Below are 25,271 nucleotides of genomic sequence, written 5' to 3'. Positions count from 1 at the left end.
TGTGTGCATGGAGATACTGTATCTGTTATATGTTATGTTAAAACAAAGAATATTCAAAAGTACTGTATATGTCTCTACTGTACAGGCCTGGTCAACGGAACGCAGATGACCTCGAAATTATTTTTGAAGAACTTATTCACATTAAAGCCTTATCTCACCTCTCAACCACTGTAAGTCATTTATATTTGCTTCTTGACATTATTTATTTGTTGTGCAGTCTGTTGATGGACAAGGCGTTGTAACTGGTGGTTGTATTCTTTCCCGAAGGTTAAAAGGGAGCTGGCCGGATTTTTAATCTTTGAATCTCATCCAAAGGCAGGAACAGTGTGTAAGTACGGCTGTAGGCTTCCACTAGATGTCAATCAGAAGTACACAGGGGTGTAACTGGATATTCATAGGCCCCATAGCAAAAGTTTTTAAGGGCCCCCTATTTAGCAACTGATGGTGATAAATGTATATAAAACATATTACTTAGACAGTAAAGATGGGCCCCCTTCAGCTCTGGGCCCCATAGCAGCTGCACCCCTTGCACCCATGGTAGTTACACCCTTGGAAGTACAGGCTGCTGACGTACTATATTATTATTATTATTATTACTATTTATATTATTGTTGTCAATGATCTGAAAGGCACCGACCGGGTGGGGTTGGTGGGATTGTGGCGGGGTCTCGAAACTGTAGTGAAATCTTTTTAAACTGTGAATTTAACTGTCAGAAATGAAGCTGTACAATACGTATTGTATGCTGTAATGCAGAGGCAGAACTCTGGGAGGCAATGGAGTCATCTGTCGCCGGGCTCCTGCTCTCAAGGGGGCACCTCTCCTTACCTGCAATTTTAAATCCATTAATTGAAAGCCATTTATATCACTTCGGAGTTCTGAAATATGTGTTCTACCTCTCTCTCTATACATATCCTTATATATGCCTGTTATATTTTATAACAGACCTACAGAATATACAGTATATACTTTATATAAGGTTTTGTGTGTGTATGGGGGGGGGGGGGGGCAATAAACATTTTGCCTCCTGGGCAACTGGGACGAACTTACGCCACTGCTGTAATGTGAAAGGAACTGACACCGTCATAATCTCTATGGATTGGGAAGGGAGAGAACCATTAAAAGAGTTTCGGTTTGTGCAGGTTATTTATTTGCAATACAATTATATGGTCTCCCTGGGGCGTAAATTCATCTCAGTATCCTGGTGGCAATTTGGAGTTTGGTGCCCCCCACCCCAAATATGGTGTGTGTCCTCATTCACCTGTGCATATCATTACAGCAGAGTCCAGCAGCATTGCTTGCTGCAGCATAGGCTGAGTACCAGTGGGTGTGGTATATGGTTCCGACAGTTGGGATCCCGACAGTCATTAGCCCGACGTCAGGATCCCGACTGGCCGGACTCAGACAGCATGGCGAGCACAACAAAGCTCCTTGCATTCCATTAAAAAAATTAAATACTGTAGAATAAATAAGCAAAATGAATAAAAATGTAATATATATATATATATATACTAGCTAAGCCCGTTCGAAGCAAAAGCTTCGAAAGCTAGTCTGTTACCTTGTGTTTGCCTCTGTGTTTCTGTATGTGTGAAAGAGATGTAGTTTCACTTCCTGCCTGCAGATGGCAGTGTTTCGGTTACACACGGACACTAGACAGATATGTGTGTGTGTGTGTGTGTGTGTGATATACATGATAGAAGAAGAAAGGTGGCAGGTTTTAAATTAACCAAAATGTTTATACATCAAGTTACCTGTGAAGGTCTGACTTTACTGAAAATCCCGAGATCGCTGCCTTTCTTCTTCTATCCTGTATGCTTGCCATTGAAAGCATCCGGCAGAAGATATCTACAATTATACATCGGGAGTGCCGAGTGCAACTCCTCTCCCCAAACCCCGTAACCCCCCCACCCCCCGACATGTACATGGAAGAATTACCTTTGAATTGATGTGATCCCTGTTTGCAGTGTTTAACCAAGGAGAAGAGGGGACTTCGTGGTACATCATCCTAAGAGGATCAGTCAACGTAGTCATCTATGGCAAGGTGAGCCCTTTCTCTTACGTATGTAAATGTAAATAGTTTGGACTAATGACCTTTCGACCTAGAACCATGTCGACCTAGACCCATGTCGACTTTTTCCTATGTTGACCTAATGGTGTTGAAATAATGACTGTCGACCATCATGCTGTAGACCAAATGATCCCAACCCCAAAGCAAGATATACACTTTACACATTTATTGGCAGATTTCTGTGTTGTCCATACCAACCTCAATCAGATTCTAGATATAATTTTCTAGACAATACTAGATACTGTACACATTACCACAATCACAATTGCTGGTATCCAGACCAAGGAATCCAGCCTAAGACATGGATGACATCCATGCCTGGCTGCAAGACGACTGCTATAAACAGCACCAATTCAGTATAAGACCGGGACATGTGAGGAAGGTTGAGAGTGGACAACTTTGAGACATAAGGAAGAGGGTCTTGCCCAAGAGAGCTTACTGTAGGTTATAAAGAGAGGCCAGAGCGATGGCAATTCCAAGACAGTTTTAGGTCCTGGGAACGGTAAAGGCACCAGTGTGCAGTCCTTGTTCCTCTTCAGTCCACATCAGGATGGCGATCCTTTGTACTGTACATTCGCTAACACACAGATTCAAATTTGTGTTGAAAATAACCATTTTGTGTAATGATCTCTCACATTTCATATAACACATTAATAATAATAATAATAATAAAAAGCTAAAAGATTTGTTGAAACATTCAGAGATGTTACTGTGGCCACCATTAGTCATTGACAGCTGACTTGCTATGAGGTCCGATAACCATTTCTGACCCTTCTATTAATATTCATTTACGTGTACTTTTGTCCTGTTCATATGTTCTATAGCAGGCATGTGTCCTATAAGAAGATGTAAAAGGGTTTCATCTTCTTTCTCTCTATTTCAGGGTGTGGTGTGCACATTACATGAAGGAGATGACTTTGGCAAGTTAGCCCTAGTAAATGACGCACCGCGGGCAGCATCGATTGTCCTACGAGAAGACAACTGCCACTTCCTGCGGGTGGACAAAGAGGACTTCAACCGAATCCTGCGTGTAAGTGTTCCACGTTTCCTAATAAGATATATATATAATTGTACTAATCTGTGTCGCATCTCCACATAATGAAGAAGGTGGGTAATTGGGTCATGACCGGGATTTACTGATGTAGGCCGAGGATCAGTGACAGCAAATCAATAGAACCAAGGGCTATGCTGAGTTGGCCATAATCATGTTTCTATATGTATCTGTTCCAAGTATAGGCAGCATTGCGGATGATGATGATGATGATGAGTAGAAAACCAGGCACACGGACAGGGGCAGGTGCACTGCCAGATGCATATAACTCTCTGTATGGGGCAACATCATATTTATTTCCAGTCACACAGTCGTGGCCCTTATTCTGGTTGGTGCGGTCAGAGCCGCACACGGGGCTCCGACCGCACAAACCAAGGGCCGCCCACCCGACGGATCGCCACGGCCGTCCGTACACGGACGGCTGGCGATCCGCACAAAAATGGTGGAGGCGTACGCCTCCACCATGGTGGGAGCTGCCCCCTGCATTCGATGGTCGTCGACCATCGAAGGCAGGGCCGCACGCCGCGGCAGCTCCCGCAAGCTGAGACCACACGGACAATCGTCCGTGTGGTAGCTTGTATGGGGGCTGAAAGCTGACATCCGGCGACGTCAGCTTTCCGCCCCCATGTCATGGTAATGAGGGCGTCATGCCCTCATTACCATGCATACGCCCCGCGTTTGCATGGGAACGCCCATGAAACGCGGGGCGTACACATAGGGAAATGAGGGGATGAAGCCCCTCACGCCCCTATCCGCCCCCTTTGCGGCGGACGAAATCCGTCTGCGGCGAAGGGGGCTGCACATGCGCAGAATGACCTCTGCGCATGTGCAGACCACAAACATCGGCGGTACGGCCGCACGCGGGCCGTACCGTGCCGATCTGAATAAGGGATAATGTGAGAGTACATACAGCGGTTTCCAGCCAATTCGGCATCAGGACCAGAGTGTGTATTATTGCATTCCATGGCTTATTTATCAACATGTTTTATCATACGCAACAAGTTTTAAAACTTGATAAATGATGTACGGCGCTCCAGCCAATCATCTCCTAACTGCTGTTTTTCAAATACATGACAGGAGCTGATTTGCCGGAGCACCATTTATACTCAGTAACGAGTTTGAAAACTTGTTGATAGATTAGTCCCATAATTTGTAAATAGCGAGGACCCTGAGTAGTCCTGGTCATGGACTGGTGGCAGTTATATCCAGCGTATATGTTGATATATGATTGCTATGCATGTTATTTAAAGGGGGAAATAATGTATAATAAATGAACAAGCGCATCATTATATTTCATAGTGTAAGCCAGTGGTTCCCAAACTTTTTGAATCACTGCATCCTTAAGTATCAGAATATTTTTCACGACACCCCTAGGCCAAAAGTTGGTTGCTAATTTCACAAAAAAATATTAAGTAAGTTGTGATTTAAATGTTTTCCTTAGGTCCAGTTATATGGTGTGGAACATGATTCACTTCTGTTTACCCACATACTGTATACTTAATTGGAAGCCACAAGCACTGATTTTTGCCTATATCATTGGCCATAAATAATTTGAATTGGTTCTGGACCACCAACCTGAGGCACCCCTGCAAGTGCTCCAAGGCACCCCAGGGAGCCTAGGCGCACAGTTTGGGAACCGCTGGTGTCGTCTGCGCGATCATACAATATCCAATGTATTTCCTTACCCTCTACGACACATGGAGGATCTCTTCTTAGTGAACTATTAATCCTTAGAGAAATATATTTATAGTAAGCAGGACCTGATCTGTGTTTCTTTCTGACTTGCAGGACGTTGAGGCGAATACGGTCAGGCTGAAGGAACATGACCAGGATGTGCTGGTGTTGGAGAAGATTCCCTCTGGAGCACAAGTGTCAGCACAAGGAAACACTCAGTCACCATATAAGTATGTCACATGATGCTGTACACTAACTATTGTCACTATTGCCCATAGCAACCAATCAGATGCGTTCTATCATGTTGTGGAGATGTCTGTTCCATATGGCAACATCCGGATTTGGCCGCTGCATTGAATAATGGATGCCGGATCCATTCCGTCAAAAGAATTTCGGAAAGGTTCCGGCATCAATTGAATATATCCGTGTCTCTAATTTTTCTTGTATGTATTGAAAATATAGCTGTGTCTTTATTACTTTATAGATACACTGTGATGTCCGGAAATCCAGAAAAAATTCTAGAACATTTCTTAGAAACAATGAGACTTGAGCCAAGCTTGAATGAAGCAATAGGTAAAAAGTTCTGGTCCAGTAAATGATCATATTTGTGTGTTGTATGATAATCTTACATGTTGCTATGTCATATTTATGTCTTATTTGCTTCTTTTATAGAATGTGGTAAAATTATATTTATGTTTATAGAAAGACCGACAATTATTCTACATATGATTTATACCAAGTATTCTATACTATAGTAGTACTTCCAGGTCTGGGATATGGGCATTGGGTCAACTGTATAAAGGTCAACATGCATTGGGTTGACCACTAAAGGTCGACAGACCTTAGGTCGACACCTGAAATAGGTCGACATGGCTAAAGTCAACAGGGTTGGAAAGCCGACATAAGCATTAGGTCGACAATGGCAAGATCGACAGCCAACTGGTCGATGTGAGTTTTTTTATTTTTAAATTTGAGCCGACACGTGCCGACAGGCGGTATTTCATGCCCTACCATCCACTAGGGCATCTCACTAGATCTCACCTGTTACAGAGAGACCCCAAGTACTGATTGTGACCGATTATGGGGGTGATTCAGGTTGACATGCAGCGCTGCGAAGTTCACAGTGCTGCGTGTCTTTTAAATTTCGCCTGCACAGACCCCCGCCCCCCTTTCGCAGGGCGAATTCGCCTGCACGTACATCCATTGGTAGCCTATGGGGCGACACCCACATCATTCGATAGTCGCTGATCATCGACTGATGTGGAGCGTACACACAAATCTAAGACACTCTCAGGTGTCAGGCTTGCGTGTGTTCTGGAGGTGATCATGGTGGGCAGCTGACAACTGGTGATACCCTGGCCCCACCTCCCCACGCCCCGTGCCCGCAGTGTTGTATACAAGCGTCCAGTGAACTCTCTGTTTACCTTGGCCACTCGCACACAGCGCATGTACATGCGCAGTTGTAAAACATTGCGCACAGGTGCGCATGGACCAGAATAAGTTCCAATATGCGAGTTCTGAGACCATGCAAAGTGCAATAAGGGATACATTTACTAAGATGGGAGTTCTGTTGCAGATGGGATGTTTCTTATAGCAACCAGATTCTTCTTATTATTTATCACCTTCTAGAAGATAATAGATAGAATCTGATTGGTTGCTAACGGAAACCTCCCATCTTCAATAGAAATCCCAATTTAGTAAATGTACCCTTAAGGGCGAGGATCACAGTTAAGACCAGCACCAAAGTGTTATTAAAGGTAATTTGATAAAAAGATATGTAACGTGGAAAACACCTTTACACGTAACCACAAATATTTGATATTTATTATTTCTTTATCTTTTAGATACTGCTGTAGATGACTTTATACTGATGCACTGTGTATTCATGCCAAACTCTCAGCTTTGCCCAGTCTTGATGTCCCAATATCCTTTTTGAAAACAAGTAACAGCGACTAATTTAAACATTTTGCAGTTATTTGTATTCTATGTTCCTTAATTTAACTTACGAAGGGTTTGCTCTATCTATCATCTATGTATCTATCATCTATATAATATATATATATATATATATTTCTTTCTTTATATTTATAAGGCTAACCACTCCTCACCTCTATGAGGTGAAGTATTGCCAGTGACCACTAGAGGCCACTCAATAGACCAAATTACTCCTTTGTGTGCTGAAAGAAGTCATAACAGAAAGTTTGGAGACCTGGGCTTCAGGCCAAGTACTAGTAGCACTCCCTCACTCCTGCTCCAGAAGTCCAGAGCTCTGAGACTCAGGCCAAGTACTAGCAGCACTCCCTCACTCCTGCTCCAGAAGTCCAGAGCTCTGAGACTCAGGCCAAGTACTAGCAGCACTCCCTCACTCCTGCTCCAGAAGTCCAGAGCTCTGGGATTCAGGAGTCCAGAGCTCTGGGACTCAGGCCAAGTACTAGCAGCACTCCCTCACTCCTGCACCAGAAGTCCAGAGCTCTGGGATTTAGGCCAAGTACTAGCAGCACTCCTTCACTCCTGCACCAAAAGTCTGGAGCTCTGGGATTCAGGCCAAGTACTAGCAGCACTCCATCACTCCCTATGCCAAAAGTCAGGGGCTCTGGCATTCAGGTCAAGAGCTTGCAGCATTCCCTCACCCCCATGTCAAAAGTTGGGGGCTCTGGAATTCAGGTCACAAGCTTGCAACATTCCCTCACCCCTATGTCAAAAGTCCAATGCTCTGGGATTCAGGCCAAGCTCTAGAACTCCCTCACCCCTGCCCCAAAGGTCTGGAGCTCCAGGCCAAGCTCTAGCAGCACTCCCTGACCCCTGTGCCAAAAGTCTGGAGTCCTTGGCTTCAATCCAAGCTCTAGCAGCACTCCCTGCCAAAAGTCAGGAGCCCCAGGCTTCAGGCCAAACACTAGCAGCACTCCTACTCCCTTAAGTCAAAGGTCTCGAGCCTTGGGCCTCACGCCAAGTAATAGCAGCACTCCCACTTACCTAGGCTAAAGGTCCAGAGCCCTGGGCTTCAAGCCAAGTACTAGCAACACTCAGGACAAGCATTAATAGCCCATATGCATGAGCTACTGTACTGTATAAGCTTCCCTGGTAATAATTCCTAGAAAAAGTTCTGGTACTTGTGTATTATCATGGCGCCCCCGATGTAGGTCGCGTAATGTTTTAAATCGCATCGCATTGCATGCCATGCACCAGATGGCATGCGATGCGATGTGACGTGATTTTTGCCCCCTATGCGATGAAAGATTGTATAAGCATCCTAAAGGGTGCTTTTAAGCACCCAAATGGGTGCTTACAATGTTAAATGCACCCCCACGCCACCCCCCCACTATAGACGTGAACCCGAAGCGCGGCGAGCGCAGCGAGTTCGCGAGGGGCGGCGGTACGCGTCCTCCAACCTTATCATACCCCCACTAACCACGTCGGCGTGGAGTTGAGAATATAAAGTGTGGCGAGCCCGAAGCGTGGCGAGCCCGAAGCGTGGCGAGCGCAGCGAGCCCCGCGAGATGGGACGCGGATACCTTCACAGGTATCGGCATACCCTCGCGGGCTTCACAGGTATCCGCGTCCCCTCGCACAGGTATCCGCGTCCCCTTCAGGCTCGGTGGCTCGCTGCGCTCGCCACACTTTCTATTCTCAGCTCCACGCCGACGTGGATAGTGGGGGTATGAAAAGGTCGGAGGACGCGTACCGCCACCCCTCGCGGGCTCGCTGCGCTCGCCACGCTTCGGGTTCACGTTTATAGTGGGGGGGTGGCGTGGGGGTGCATTTAACATTGTAAGCACCCATTAGGGTGCTTATACAATTTTTTATCGCATTGTATTGTATGGCATTGTATGGCATTGTATGCCATATACAATGACATACAATTTTAAAATTGTATGCCATTGTACAATATCGCGCGATATCGCATCGCATACCATCGCATGCCTTTTGGTGTGCGATGCGATGGGCGCCGTGATAATACACAAGTACCAAAGTTCTATATGAGCATTGACTACTGTACATTATATAGTGTACTTTTTATCATATGATATTTCTTGCCCTCTGGGAAAGATCTCTGTGTTAGTGCTGTAGCATGTCATGAGGTCAGCCACGCTCAGGGGGCGAAGTCCTTCTTTTCTTGGCTCCACAAACTATCAACTGCAATAATCATTAGGAAGTTTGATCTTGTCTATTAGCGGAGAAAGTGCACTCTCCGAAAGGGACAACAGCAAATTATATTGTTATGTGGGCATTTAAATACAGGACACATCAGTCTACAGATATTTGTTTTCTTTTTTTAAATGTTTGTTTAAGGCGTTTCTGGCCAACTGTCCTGCAATATAAATATCATTGTCAAACCTGCCTAGTTCCACATCACTGTATTTAGCTGTGCGAATACACAGAATATGCCCATCCAGCTCGTATCTGCAGCGCTGACAATATAATTGTGGTGTCTGGAAATTACTATTTTTGCATCTTGTGTTTCTTATGAAATTATTTGTGGATATAATTGTTACTTTTCAGTGGCAGTTTCTGAATGTGTTGTACTAACTTTTATGACTTTCTAGAGGGTATCAAATAATATAATGTCTACATGACAGGGGTGGAAATGGAAATCTAGCAAATTCTACCCAAGGGCGCCTTATAACAGAAGGAGACTCGTGTGGCGTCTTGCACCAGCGCATGCAAACTGTAGACCAAATGTAGTAAAATGCTATTTTTGGTAATATGCTGGGTTTTTTTTTAGGCAAAAAAACCCGGACGAAATCACAGGTTTTCCAAACAAAACGCACATGTAGTAATGTGCGAATTGTGGTAAAATTCGCATGTTTTGACCTGTCGATAAAAATCGCACATTCAAAATCGCATCCAGATGTTTTTTCATAGAAAAAAATTGAAAATGTAATAGGGTTCAATCTTTCAAATCGCACCCCAACCATGACCAAAAATCCCAAAATAAATAGACCAGGTCCAACCTGGCGACTTTGACAGAACCATCATCAGTACGGGGGAAAAATTGTGGTGATCTCCCATATTTAAAAAAACAGCACCGGGTTATTGGATCAGTCCTGATTTGAAAAATACAGAGGACAAAAAGACTGGGGGTCCCCCCCGTATTTTGCAACCAGCACCGAGCTCTAACAGCCACAGCGGGGGGGCATATTTTATACAAGGTCCTCCAGCCGAACATGACTACCGTGGCTGGTCAGCCCTGGATGGGGTACCTGGTGGAGAGGGGCCCCCAATAAAGGGGCCCCCCCAGGCTTCACCCGTTCAGGCTGTGGGTGGAAGGCTGATTTTTTGTGTATATATATATATATATATATATAGAGAGAGAGAGAGAGAGAAAGAGAGAGAGAGAGAGAGAGAGAGAGAGAGGGCGAAATTTCCATCACGTTTACCTCAGCCTCGCAAACTTTTGCAACTTTTAATTCTAACCCACTTACTCTTTATATGTGTGTGTGGGGGGGAGCATAGAATGGTCTGATATGATTCTTGATGACAATGACAGGTCCTTAGGTATATTGTTTAAGAAAATAAGTGTGCATTCTAAACTGCACTAATGAAAGATACTGAGGAATTCAGAATATAAAAACCTTTATAATCTACTGTAACCATTGTGTTAAACATTACATTCAAAAGCAGTATATCTCTCAATGTAATCACGCCTAATGAGCGCAAATTACAATCTGAGTATATTTTGCTTTTTTCCCTTATTTTTCTAAACCTTAATCTCTGCTCGGAAAGCTATCATTAGTCGGATTTGAAGCAAATGTAAAATAAGAAAATGGCAAAAATTACAGGTACCTGTGGTGAGTTGGATAATAGCTAGGTAAAAATATATAAAATAATTATATGGCTGGCGAGACTGAACAGAACACGACTAAGGGGAACATTAAACTTGCAATTCAAATTTTAAACACTGGCTGTATTGACAGCGTTACAGCGTGTTATTGTGTTTATCGGAGGTGCAGATACTTTCATTTAATACAGCAATTAGTAGTTTTAATAAACGACAATAATATTATTTAAAAGAGATGACATTATCCAATGTGATTTGTAAAAACAGGTTGTGTAAAATTAAATATAATTGAATGTTGCCGTTTATTTCGATAGAAGGAGAGGCATTATTTTGCTAAAGTGTATTGTTTTCTCCACAGTCAGATTTTCAGAAGCTAAAGATGTCACGGTTTACAGTACAGTCTATGGGAAACATTCGGCTGAGGGTAGAACTCTGTGTACGAATCAGGATCAAAGTCTCATTCATTTGGCTGCATCTGTGTTACTGTTTTGTCTCATCTCTGGAAAGGATTTCTCTGGAGTTAAGACTTTAATACAGTGATTCCCAAATGTGGTCCTTAAGGTACCCCAACAGTCCAGGTTTTAAGAATATCCATGCAAAACGTAAATTTACCAAAGTAAATAATTGAACCGGGCGCTGGTGTGAGGTGCTTTCAATTGGTGTAAACTAAGCAGCTGCCAGTAAGTGGTTTTTGTTAGCCACTAGAACAGGGATTTTCAACCTTTTTACCTTGCGGCACACTTTAATAAGATTTTAAAATTGCCAAGGCACACCAAGAGATCACCACATGGCAAAACACATTGGACCCACAGGAAAAAAAGCCAAACCTATTGGCCCCCATATAAAAACAATCACACTCGTCCCCACAGGTAACAAAAATAAAATACATTGGCCCTTTACATGAAAAGAAGAGACCAATAAATAACAGTTGAACCGGTGGTGGCTGTAAACTGGTTTGGGCATCTCTAGATCTGGGGGGCACACTTAAGAACAGCTCAAGGCACACTGGTGTGCCATGGCACAGTGTTTGAAAAACACTGCACTAGAAGATACGTAACAAAACAATAGAAAAAAGGCAGCGCAACATATATAATTAACACATACATGGGATTGCCTGTTACTAATTCATTAATCAATAACACAATATTAAAACATATAATAAAAAAACACAGATAATAAAAAGATAATTGATACCCTCTTCTGGTCACTATGAGGTTTGGTGTGGGATGGTCAGTCCTCCTTTAAAATGTGCAAATAAAGGCAATTTTGGGCAGTTTGTTTTGGCAAATATAAAGTCTCACCACTTAGGTTTGGGATTATTTCCGGGCTTGGGTCCGTGGTCCTCACTAGTTTGCGGAGATGTTGATTGTTTGTAGATCAAACAGCCGCTGGAGGAATTTCAAGAACCTTGTGGAGCTTCCCAATAGGTAGTGTCCGTTACCAAGATTAGATGTGTTGTTAGTTTGCCAATGAAGTCGCCAATGCAGGTTTTTGCTGTGCAGGAGGCCGCCAAGATGTAGGTAACAGAATTTCTTAGGTGCCAGAAAGGGGTACGCAGGCCCACCGACACGTTTCGCTGAGTATATCAGCTTTTTCAAGGTGAAAAAGCTGATATACTCATATGGAGAAGTAGACCATTGGAGTTGTTGCCCACAGCAATCAATCAGATTCCACCTATTATTTTTACAATGTACTTTATAGATACTACCTCAGAATTGATAGCTTGCTACAGGTATCTTCTCCACTGTCCACTCCTCTACTATTTCACTGCTCAATACATCAATCTCCACATTTCTAATGCCTGTAGTTGAGACGTTTCAATGCAGAAGGGATCGATCTACTCTTATCTGGCCCAACATAGGAAGTGCAGTACATTAACTTGGATGTCTTAGGACAGGGGGGGGGGGGGGGGGGGGGGGGCAAACCGGTTCTCAAGATCTACCAGCAGTCCACATTTTCCAGACAACCTAGCTTATGCCCAGGTCTAAAGGTGCCCATACACTAGTAAGATTTATCTTCAGATCTGGCTGGTTGGAACAAAAACATGGTTATGGATGAGTGACAGTTTGTCAGTTTTCCAGCATTTCCAAGCAATTGGTCAATTGTCATTTGCTCTCATCCATAACCATGTTTTTGTTCCAACCAGCCAGATCTGAAGATAAATCTGCTTGTGTATGGCCACCTTTAGCCATTACCTACTGTCCACATTTTCAAACGTGCTGCATTCATTGCTAACTGACACATTCTACATATGCACAGGTTGTCTGGAACACATGTACTGTTGGTAGATATTGAGGACCGGTTTAGCCACCCCAGTTTTAATTTGCTGCATTTCTGTGTTTTTCTCCCCATGTGGATGTGATGTGTGTCTCCTGACTGTGACATCATATCCCAGCACCACAGTCCCCTCATGACACTGACATGAAGAGAAGCAGGGTACAGCTTCACATGTCACATCAAGTTTGTGTCTGGGGGCACCATGGGGGTATCCAAAACATTCGATGAATGACATGTCACTACTTCAGAGTTTTAGGTGTCTCCTCTAGGGATGGCCATCGACCATCGATGAATAGAAATCATCGATGGTCTATGGCCGATGTCGAATAGTTTTGCCATCGATGGGGGAGAACCAGATGGTTTCCCGCCATCGATGTAAAGCTTAAACGAATAGTTTCATTTTTGCTGTTTACCTAAAGTGCCGGGACACGGAGCATAGCTCTGCCCCCGACACCCGTGAAGCCCCGCCCCCGCATTTTGATTGGCCCACAGGCCACTCAATCACAGAAAATGGATGACCATTGATATGCAAAAACATCGATGGTCATCCATTGAATAGTTATACACTATTGATGGCCAGATGCACTTTTGCCATCGATGGCAACCATCGATGGCAAAGGCAACGATGGCCATCCCTAGTCTCCTCACCATTGGTGCCCTAGAGACAGCCACAGAGGTATGCCTAATGGTAACGCTGAACCTGAATAGACAAAAGGGCAACTACTGTATCTCTCTCTCTTTCTGGATTGATACATTTCCCCCACATTATACATTTTTTACTACGTCGTCCTGTATTTTATAACAGCCTGTTAAAGCTGTTATCTGATTCTGTAGTAAGGTTTAATGTCATAACACCGACGCCACCTCTCTACAGCTGTCTGGGAAATGGCAGCATACTAATATCCTAATTAGGGAAAACACAAAGTGAAATATAATATATGCACAATGATGGGGATCTGTGTGACCTCTGCAGAGGATTAGGAAGAATTAGTGTTTTGTCTTATATATGACAGATGTGATCAGAATAAGGGAGAATTGGTGTCATTTATGCCGCTCTCGGACATGTGTCCTGGGAATTATCCTGGTCTAGCAAGCCGGCACATTCCCAGGTCTCAGCTGTATGACGCTGGTCGGGAGCAGGGTTGTACACTCAGGACTTGGTCCTAGGCTATTTTATATCACAAATGTAGAAATCTGGGGTTGATGCACGTTCACATGCCAAATCCCACCATCCCTGCTAATAACCGCACTTACTTTCCAACATTGGGGGTTATTCTGGTTGATTTGCAAGGCTGCGAGTCCACCAAACCCCACCTGGCGAATGCAGCGTGTGTTTGTACGCACTGACTGCAAATGGATGTTTAACATAAATCGTTGCTGTCTGCAGCCGGGCTGTCATGACCCATTACAACATTGTCTGCCATTGGTAAAGCATTGCACTGGACAGGGGTGGGGAACCTCAGGCCCGGGGGCCATATGCGGTCCCCGTAGCCTGTCTGAGTGGGCCGCCAACCCGCCCGGCGGCTTTGCCAGGAGTCAAGTACAGGGGAATTCTCGCGAGATTCCTCTTAATCAACAGCAGCCGGAGACTGTCAGACCTATATAGCGGCAGCCGCCGGAGACTGTCAGTCCTATATAGCGGCAGCAGCCGGAGACTGTCAGTCCTATTCAGCGGCAGCCGCCGGAGACTGTCAGTCCTATTCAGCGGCAGCCGCCGGAGACTGTCAGTCCTATTCAGCGGCAGCAGCCGGAGACTGTCAGTCCTATTCTGCGGCAGCCGCCGGAGACTGTCAGTCCTATTCAGCGGCAGCAGCCGGAGACTGTCAGTCCTATATAGTGGCAGCAGCCGGAGACTGTCAGTCCTATTCAGCGGCAGCAGCCGGAGACTGTCAGTCCTATTCAGTGGCAGCCGCCGGAGACTGTCAGACCTATTCAGCGGCAGCCGCCGGAGACTGTCAGTCCTATTCAGCGGCAGCAGCCGGAGACTGTCAGTCCTATATAGCGGCAGCAGCCGGAGACTGTCAGTCCTATTCAGCGGCAGCCGCCGGAGACTGTCAGACCTATATAGCGGCAGCAGCCGGAGACTGTCAGTCCTATATAGCGGCAGCCGCCGGAGACTGTCAGTCCTATATAGCGGCAGCAGCCGGAGACTGTCAGTCCTATTCAGCAGCAGCCGCCGGAGACTGTCAGACCTATTCAGCGGCAGCCGCCGGAGACTGTCAGTCCTATTCAGCGGCAGCAGCCGGAGACTGTCAGTCCTATATAGCGGCAGCAGCCGGAGACTGTCAGTCCTATTCAGCGGCAGCCGCCGGAGACTGTCAGTCCTATTCAGCGGCAGCCGCCGGAGACTGTCAGTCCTATTCAGCAGCAGCCGCCGGAGACTGTCAGTCCTATTCAGCGGCAGCCGCCGGAGACTGTCAGTCCTATTCAGCGGCAGCCGCCGGAGACTGTCAGACCTACTCAGCAGCAGCCGCCGGAGACTGTCAGTCCTATTCAGCGGCAGCCCCGGGTCAAGGGACGGCTGCAGCAGGACAACTTGTAAGATACATTTTTACATATGGCCCCCGAAGGATTTTTTTCTCATACAAACGGCCCTTGGCACAAAAAAGGTTCCCCACCCCTGCCTTAAAGGTTCCCCACCCATGCACTATGGGAATCAATTAAAAATATCATAGCTTGCCCTGTCCTATCTCTCCAAAGTGAAAGCTGTCAGCACTCTGATTGGTGGATAGCTCCAGCCAACCACCACTCAGAATGTTGACAGCCATTCACTGTCTGGCTGCAGTCCGAAAGGCAGGTAGTGAATGCTGCCTGGCCGATCTGATTGCATGACCACCACCTGCCTTTGCTCAAAGGCCCTTGGAATTGTGGGCCTTTAGGCAGCTGCCTCGTGTGCCTGTATATTATGGTGGCCCTGGCCAGCACCATGATGGGGGTGGGGCCCTCTGCACATGGTTTTTGCACAAGCTCCCCTTCTGTGCCTCAAACGCTGAGACACAATGAACAAAGTGAATAATGTCACTCCAACTGGTCTGCGGTGGTAATAGTCATCAGCATGTTTATTGCATCATTAGGCCGCATGTTACTATCATTTCCTGTCTGTTTTGTGTGTTCCCATTGTAAAATAATAATGACTGCCATGAATGGAAGAATTACTAACAATTGTGCAATATTTTCTTCTTGATAGTTAAGCAGGAAACCTTCTTTGGAAATGATGTTACAAAATGACAGAAAAGCAAAATCCTGCACAAAAGTATTGTGGGTGGGGCCTTGGAAAGGAGTTGCTTTTCCTAATCACGTACAGTTTTGTCAAGCTAATATCTTAAGTTTCATCAAAATAAGGCTTGAGCTCTAACTTTCAAGTACCACTAACCGTTAGAGAGTGCAATATCAATGTGTATATATGTATTAATAATAATAATAATGGATTAATAACAACAATACACTGTACAAAATATACCATAGCCCCAAGAGAAGGTAGGGGGCCCGGGTGGTGGGGGCCACTAAGGGTTTCATCTGACCTGTGGGCCAGTCCAACCCTGATGCTATAACCAGACGCACTGCGAGGATTTCACACATCAACACACTCTAGTGAAAGAATTTTTAAAAGTATATATTGGCTCACCACAAGATGGCAGTCAAGCGCTTTTTAACTCAATACAAATAGAAACAGAATTGAAAAATTCACTGAAAAATAATATTCCTCTTCTCAACAAAAAAGTCATTTTCACATTCTCCTTTAATTATTATTATTTATAAGTTACTTATACAGCGCATACGTATTCCTCTGCACTTTACAGAGAATATTTGACCATTCATATAAGTGCCTGCTCCAACGGAGCTTACAATCTATGTTCCCTACCACATGTACACGCACACACAATCACACCAAGGTTAATTTTATTGGAGGCAGAAAATAAAACTTTGGGATAAATTTACTACACAGCAAGATTTGTCTGGGCCATAATATCTCATTCTGTACAAACATGCTTGTTTTTATATTGCTTATTTTTGCCCCTTTAAATGATTACATGTGATAGATAATTGAAATGATGTTCCCAGTGTGTGCAGTCTGTGTGCAGCCCAGGACTTACTCTGCGGGTGTGATAGTAACAGGCAGATCGGGGCTGGAGCTGACGTCACATGACTTCCCCTCACACACCTGGCCACGCCTGCGTATTACCTGACACTCCCAGATAACAGCCGCTCACCATGTAATGATTCCCCAGTGTGTGCAGTGTGTGTGTAGCCCAGGACTTACTCAGCGGCTGTGATAGAATCAGGCTGATCGGGGGCGGAGCTGACATCACATGACTTCCCCTCACACACCTGGCCACGCCCCTCACCATGTAATGATTCCCCAGTGTGTGCAGTCTGTGTGTAGCCCAGGACTTACTCAGCGGCTGTGATAGAATCAGGCTGATCAGGGCTGGAGCTGACGTCACACGACTTACTTTAAAATGCATGGATACACCGGCGGTTTCCCTGACACTCCCAGAAAATGGGCAGTTACCACCCCCACACTCCGGCTTTCTGTCAATCAACTTGCTCATGGCCAATAAAAAAAGAAGCAGTATTTTACCGCAGGATGGCCTCTCACATGTGTACTACGAGCTATAGGTATGCGCAATCTATTGATTATTACCCAGCTTGCGAATAGGACAAGAAGCCAGCAAATAGCATTATCTGTGTATTGTAATTTAGAAGTGGATGGAAGTGGATGGAAGTGTCTGATTGGTTACTGCATTGTAGAGCAAATGTTGCGTATAGGAAATGAGGCTGAATGAACGCAGATGTCTGACGGTGCTGTAGTGCTAGTAGATAATCCTTTGTGTACCATCATATGGATATTGAGGTCCTTCCTTAACATCTCTGCACTTACCATGCTCAGCCGTCCCAAGGGACAGAGCAGGAGAAAATGGACTATGCCATCAACAATAAACGTAGAGTGATCCGATTGGTGCAGCTTTGGGCCATCCTTTACAACGACTTGTTACGGGAAGATGAGGTTGCGATGGCTTTTCTAGAGGTGAGTTGTAGCTTTATTATGGGATCATTTATTGAGCCTGTTTGTTGCCCGGTGGCTTATTTCAGCACTGTAATATTTCACAAGGGCCAACAGTGCTGTAATGCAAATATTTCTAATACTGTATTATCCAACATCTGGTTCACTTGCAAAAGCAAATTCTATCTCTATCTTTTTCTGATTGGCGAATTGCTCCAGGGGTGGCAACAGTTCAGCCGATCCCTGGTAAAATAAGGTGTCCTGGCCAATTTGAGGAGGGATGGCCAGACCTCCTCCTTAAACTTTTTTTTTAAATTGCATACGCATGGAAAAAGAGACAGGCTGTCGCCTTTCTCCCGCCCTCTGCACACAGCACTGAGCAGCATGTGCTGAGCTGGAGAGAGAGGCTGCTGCAGTGTCAGTTATTTCTCACTCACTCCATGCATTGGGGGAGAAGGACTTGGGCCCAGGGAAACAGTACCTGCTCCCCCCCCCCATTGCTATAATTGTTTGACCACCACCCATTCCTGCTTAGAGGACCCTATAATGGTAGAGCCCTTGTCAGCTGCCCAGTGTCCTTATTCATTAAGACGCTCCGAACCCACTACTAATCATTTGGGCACAGTTTTGATCATATAGATCAATCATTTTGAGGATAGGACTGTTTACAATGTCAGACCAATTTCTTGGCATACAACCAAATTGGCTGAATAGACTAGTTTTAAGTATGACCGAAGCGTTGGGTTTTTGGGTGCAGAAATTAATATAAACAGGCAATAAAAGTGTACACAAGTGCTGTGATGCTTAGCAACCAATAAGACATTTGCTTTCATTTTGCCGACTGCCATGGAAAAATGACACCTAGGGGTGAAATGTAATAGGATGAGAGATTCAGAAAGTGAGAGATTTGGTAAGAAATCTCCAGTTTTTTTAAAGCGGCAATCATTTACACTGCTAAATCAAACTGATTTTGCAGTGTAAATGATTGCTGCTTTAAAAAAAACTGGAAATTTCTTACCAAATCTCTCACTTTCTGAATCTCTCATCCTATTACATTTCCCCCTTAGCGTCTGATTGAGTTCATTAGATTATAGCAGTTGGTGCAGCAGCAGCATTTTGGTACATCATCGCTAAGGAGTTTCCGTTTATTAACAACTGATGGAATAAGCTACAGCACAAGTGTTGTCACTGCCCAGTAATCTATCAAATCCATTAGATATCTTAGAAACACATTACAAAGCAGAGAAAGGCTGACAGCAGCGCGGGTGTATGGGTATGGTGCCCCTGTGCTAATGCCAATCCAGAGAGATTCTGTATTTCTTCTCCCACACTGCATTATAAGCTTTTATAAATGTCAATATATTGCAATTTTCTAAAGAGACGTTACAATAGCTTCCACCTAAAAATATACATAATGACGGTGATAAGTGGGCAAGTCATTTAGAGGCATGATTTTTACACAGAACATGGATTTTACAGGCCTGTCTCCATGAGATGCACAGGTAACCTGCAATTACAGCGTGCATGGCTTCTATTAGAGAAAGAGAGCAATCATTTTATATAGCACTTGCTTCCAACCCTCGTTACTGGCTTGTATCCTATTAACCAATTACAGATTTACTTTACACCCCTGTAGAACGACACTCGTCATCAGGCAGGCTGTCAGTGTTAGTGGGAGCACAGATCCTCTGCAGATCACAGTCCGCTCATGTGACCAATAACAACGTATTGATAACTTTTTGTTCAGTTACTACATAAAGATTCATCTTACGTCTGCAATTATCCCTGATTTACATAATCAGTCTGATTACACGTTGTTGTCACTACACTTCACTCTACATATAAAGTGTACAGACAGGATTTTAAGGCAAGTGGGACTTTATTGATGGAAAACAGGAAACAAATTTCAATATATATATATATATAGAGAGAGAGAGAGAGAGAGAGAGAGAGAGATTTACACCTATGGATTATCTGTCCAATCTGTCTGATGGGAACAAAAATCTGGTAATGTGTGGTGGCAAATGACAGTCTTCAAATTCTGGAGAAAATAGAAAAAATGACTGTTCTGATACATTTGTTAAATAAAAAAGATTAAAATTATTTGTCTGAATGACCATTGGTCTGTTTTCCAGTATTTGGGAGCAAATGGTTGATTGTCATTTGCTCAATTACATTTCCAGGTTTTTGTTTCCACCAGAAAGATTGGACAAATAACTCTAGATATTTACTCCACGTAATACATACTGTAAATGGGTTTTGGTATGTGGATTGACCAATGCATTCAAGTTTACAGCCCAACATCAAGAGTCCCCATTTCATTGCAACTCCTCCTCTATCACCCAGGCAACTGCTGTTGCATCATAATCAAACTGAAAAATTCTACTGGTTTAAAGCTTGCCTGCCAATTAACGTTTGGTTTTTAAAGCATACTTGCTTAATCTCCCAGCCCCCAACAACAGAAAGGAGGGCAAGCTTAGCACATGACCCCCCTTCCACTCCCACCCCCCTCCACATTTCCCTCCTCTGCCTGTGAAATAACTGTAATGGCGACTCTTTGGGGTGGTGGTGATGCTAAAATGATCCAAATTGCATAATTTCACATAATTTTAGCGGCCTCGATGCCATCCAGCTCTGTCCCTGACCCCCGAAGTGCAGATGAGCATCTCCTCTACCAGTGCCGTAACTATAAATTTTTCTCCCCCCTGCCAAAAATGTTGGCAGCGCAACCCCTCCCAAGTAGAGTTACCCCCCACCCCCCGCACGCCTTACCTCTTCCACATCTGCGGTCCTGCTGCTAATGAAAAGTGGCACACAAAAAATGGCTGCCCCCATACAGCAGACCGTTTTTTAGGATGCTAGAGGAGGCCGCCGCCTCCTCTAGCATCCTCAAAAACTGTCTGCTATATGGGGGCACCCATTTTTTGTGTGTCACTTTTCATTAGCAGGACTCGGAGCCAGGAGATCCAGGACGCATCTGTCTGCTGCATCTGTCTGTGCCGGGACGGGACCTGCTGCTGCCGCATCTCTCTGCAGTCCCGTCCCGGCGCAGACAGATGCGGCAGGCAACAGTGGGTTAAAATAGCCCCGCAGACCCCCCCAGCGCCCACACTTTCTAAGCGCCTCCCCGCCACCGCGGGGTCTGCGGGGCTATTGTTACGCCACTGTCCTCTACAGAAAACAGTAGGAGAGTATGTTGTACTTACAGACAGATCTATTTAAAATCATACTTGCCTACCTGACCCTCTCCATGCGGGAGACAATGCTCTGTTCCTGGACTTCCCTGGTAATGTAGGATTGCCATCACCTGTGGTGACACCTTTCTTATCAATTACCTAGCTCCCCACAGGTGCTGGCAATCATACATTACCAGGGTCAGATAGGCAAGTATGTTTAAAATGAACCCAAATATACACATTCAGGATTCCAATGCATTCACCATTCCAAGGTCAGGGTGCAGTGACCTGTGACCACATTGGTTCAGTAAATTAAAAACAGACCGCTCAGCACTATCCACTCACTCACCTTAATACATAAATATCAATACTGAACACATTAATACATAAATAAATGAATAATGGGGTTCAAGTGGGGGATGGAAGACCTGCCTAGCTGTTGGGAACAATAGAGGAGTGCGAGGGGAGGTGGTGGGGTGATACCAACCTGGGGGAGGGGAGTAGGGCTTTAGGCAGAACAGTTGACAGAGAGATCCCTTTTCTAGTATAATTTATTTCTTTAGCTAGGGTTCTTATTTGTTCCCATATACAATGCTTATATATATATTTTGTAATCAGAATAAAGCCTTGATTATACAGTATGCTGTGTACTGTGCTAGGGATATGTAAGCAGTATATTCAGAAGTAGTGTAACTTTTTGTTTCATTTTAAGAAGAGACATTGGAGTCATCATTTTAAACCTATAGTTTTCCGAATAGTGTATTTATCAAGATCTTCGCATTTGGTTTAGATGGATATTGGGAGCGTATAAATAGAGATTGAATTGAATGAACAGTACCCTTGAGCATTTCATACAGTATTATGCGAGTCATCTGTTATGTACAAGATCCTTTGTGTACACACATTAATGCCCTCCTGTTTCTATAGGAGTTTTATGTCTCGGTATCAGATGACACAAGGACGATTGCGGCACTGAAGGATCAGCTTCCCGAGCTGGAGAGAGTAGTCAAACAAATGTAAGCAGAATATTCCTTTTATATCTGCCTAAAGGGAAACCTTTGGCCTTTACTGGAGATTTTGCAGAAAACTCCAATAGGAAAATGGACAAGGCAACAAGAAAGACCTATATATATATATATATATATATATATATATATATATATATATATATATAGTCAATGAATTGTTAGCTAGGCATGTACTCATAGCGATCAGAATTCAACCCCAGCCAGGTCGTGGTATGCGTATATGCATTCCTGCGCATGTGGAACCCCGGCACCGAACGGCTTCGGCGAGTTACACACTTGTCGGGCTGTTCGTTGGGGGGGAGGGAAGGCCAGGGGTGGAAACCATTGGAGTCCCCATGAAAATGGTGGCCATTCCCCTGGCAATGCAGACGGGCCGATGCCTGGCAGGGGGCCAGTGGCTGAGGTCACATGACATCAGCGTCCACACCCTCTTTGGCGGACTCCGGCGGAAATAAAAGCCAGTTCACACTAACTTTTATCTCCGAAGGAGAGAGAAATCATTTGATGGTCGGTGACATGGGAGGGGATGTGTCCATGTATACCCAATCGCATGCTGAGAGGATTAGGCGGCTGGCTGGGGGGGGGGGGGGGGGCGGCGGCGTTAAGCCTCTCACTAAGCAGCAAAGGACCGCTGCTTAGCAATCGGCACTGTATTAGGCCCATAGTATGTATGTATGTATGTATGTACTACATAGTGATACTGTATATTGTTACATATCAGATTTTATTTGAACGCGTGTGATACCGCCTTACAGCCTTCGGGTGTCACTGTTGCGAAGGGCTTTTAAAATAAATAGTAAAACAGTAATAACTGCAAGATACTAAAATCAAGTTCCTATTATTTTATGCCGCTAGTGCAAAATAAAGCTAATCAAAATGATGTGTTTTTCATACCAAATTATAATGATTTCTCCTTAATTAAATCATGATGAGCACAACCCCCCCACACACATTCTATATAGTTACCCTATTATAGTGCAAAGCGCCCCAATAACATCTCAAGCAGAAAGGTTATTCCTAGTCTCTGGCATGGCTTGCTGTTGATTGGTATCCTAGAGCTTTCTTAAGCATACTCCGCATAATAGCTGACCCCGAAGGGAAGTATAACAAAGAGGCTTATTTAGTTTATTCATAAAAGTTAGAATGTCATAGGGCTATCATATCTTTCATAAGAAACGCAACTGCAAATCCACATAATTAAATGGAATCAAACTGCCTGCTAAGATCATAAGGAACACTTTGCTAAATGTGCTTTCTGGTCTCCCGTGGCAAACAAACGTAGCTTTCCAAGAGTAGACACTTCAAGTACGCGGTCCTATTTGGTTATGCTAATGATGTCATTTGGACACAAATGAGCAATCAAAATTACTTCCCGAAAGTCTTCAGTGGTCCTCTGGTTGCTGTCTTCGAATGTTGGCCGAACTGAACGCCGCCGCAGATTTCCCCAGCATGGAACTGCATAAGATCTCAGATGAATATTGTTCTTACTGATTTCTACAATTACTTTATTGAAGTAATAGCGACAAAATATTTCAAGTGCTTTTCACTAGTTCACATTTGCAGAAAATAAAGGACTCATTATGTAATGAATTCAATATCGTTTCTTAACATTTCAAAGTCTGCCATTAATTTACACTTTGAGTTCTCCCCGCATAGCGCATTGATGTTGCTAAGTTAAAGAACCAAGCGTAGCGTAAAGAGGAAAATTGTATAGCTTCTCTAATAGAATTAACCTTTGTAAGGAAACGCAGGCCAGCAGCAAACGGGATGAGCATGGGCTCTGGGATTTCCGTGAGGATTCCGAGGGGCAGCTTCTACAAATGAAAAGCCGTGATGTTGTCAATAGCAACAAATGAGATTTGGTCATTTCACTATTGCATCCTAGAAAATAACAGACAAAATCTGATTGGTTGCTATGATCAAAATCACCTCTTTTCATTTTAAAAGGTTTAGTAAATTTACCACTGACTTAAATTATGGGCTGTCCGTATAAAACTCTGGGAGGCAATGGAGTCATTTGCCGCAGGGCTCCTACTCCCAAGGGGGCACCTCTCCTCCCCTTCCAGTTTGAATCAGTTCATTGGAAGCCGTCGATATCGCTTCTGTGGCTGACTCCACCTCCTAACATCATTTTTGCAAGTGTCGTGCCCTGGCGCCGCTTTTTATTATTTTCTTTTTAATGGCACCTGAGCGGAAATTGTAGTGGGCACTAGAATCAGGTTGTTGAATTGTTTAGAGCAGTTATGGACAATCATTACAGATGACCCCTAGCCACCTGTTGCCCATGACAGGTCTTGCCATTGGACAAGCTATATACACAAAACATTAATCATTATTTCAGACTGTGCCTCATGGTTGAGCTACAGGTAGGACTCTTTGCGAGATGTAGTGGAAGTTGTTACCATTACATTGTGTACTACATGGATGGTGTAGTGGTTAGCATTACTGCCACACAGTGCTGAGGTCATGGGTTCTATCCCCACCATGTGTTATATATACGGGGCAGTACGGATGGTGTAATGGTTAGCATTACTGCCTCACAGCGCTGAGGTCATGGGTTCTATCCCCACCATGTGTTATATATATACGGGCAGTACGGATGGTGTAATGGTTACATTACTGCCTCACAGTGCTGAGGTCATGGGTTCTATCCCCACCATGGCTCTAACTGTATGTGTGTGTAATGTATTGTCCCCCTCCTCTCTCTAGGGAGCAGCTTCCTGGCCGCCAAGCACAATAGAGTCTGAGCACTAGAGCACTCAGACTCTATCGCGCATGCGTAGACCTCCGGAAATGATGGCGTGGCGGCCATTTTTGGGGTGATTATGGCAGCATTGCTGCCTTTGTCACAGGACTCCAGAGGGTGAGCATTAAGAAATGGGTGCAGTGTGCGCGCGGGCCCCCGGAAACCATTATAAATATGCTACCGCCCACTCCACTTCTCACAATCTAGCCCTGTACATACTGGGTGATAAAATGACCAATATCGCTAATTTTAGCCTTTCTGGGCAATATCGCTCATTTTATCACCCAGTTTGCATGCTGCAACTGACGACCGATGCGCGCTCCCGCGGGTTGTTAATGACCCTCTCTGACTTCTGCGCATGCATAGACGATGGCGCAGATTGTTAATAAGGGCCATGCTGCAGAATGCCCAGTGTGTACGGAGCTTTAGTCCATCAATTTCAGCGCTGGGGCTCTGTAGCCATTAATCC

At 44.5% G+C, this 25,271-nt stretch overlaps 1 protein-coding gene across 4 annotated transcripts in view; it reads left to right on the top strand.

Moving 5' to 3' along the window:
* Positions 1 to 25,271, top strand: part of RAPGEF4 (Rap guanine nucleotide exchange factor 4) — a 256,769-nt gene that overhangs the window by 182,228 nt on the left and 49,270 nt on the right. For all 4 annotated transcript variants that reach the window (XM_083154794.1, XM_083154793.1, XM_083154792.1 and 1 more), the window contains 9 exons: positions 86 to 170; positions 268 to 328; positions 1,963 to 2,039; positions 2,950 to 3,096; positions 4,906 to 5,021; positions 5,276 to 5,364; positions 6,636 to 6,714; positions 17,726 to 17,876; positions 21,956 to 22,044. In XM_083154794.1, the coding sequence (XP_083010920.1) occupies positions 86 to 170; positions 268 to 328; positions 1,963 to 2,039; positions 2,950 to 3,096; positions 4,906 to 5,021; positions 5,276 to 5,364; positions 6,636 to 6,714; positions 17,726 to 17,876; positions 21,956 to 22,044 (894 nt within the window). The remainder of the gene's footprint in view (positions 1 to 85; positions 171 to 267; positions 329 to 1,962; positions 2,040 to 2,949; positions 3,097 to 4,905; positions 5,022 to 5,275; positions 5,365 to 6,635; positions 6,715 to 17,725; positions 17,877 to 21,955; positions 22,045 to 25,271) is intronic.

Source organism: Crinia signifera, chromosome 7 (genome assembly GCF_055691185.1).
Source record: "Crinia signifera chromosome 7, ASM5569118v1, whole genome shotgun sequence".
In the NCBI taxonomy this organism is placed as follows: Eukaryota; Metazoa; Chordata; class Amphibia; order Anura; family Myobatrachidae; genus Crinia; species Crinia signifera.
Note: the sequence above shows the minus strand (reverse complement) of the source record. Positions and strands in the feature narration are given on the sequence as shown.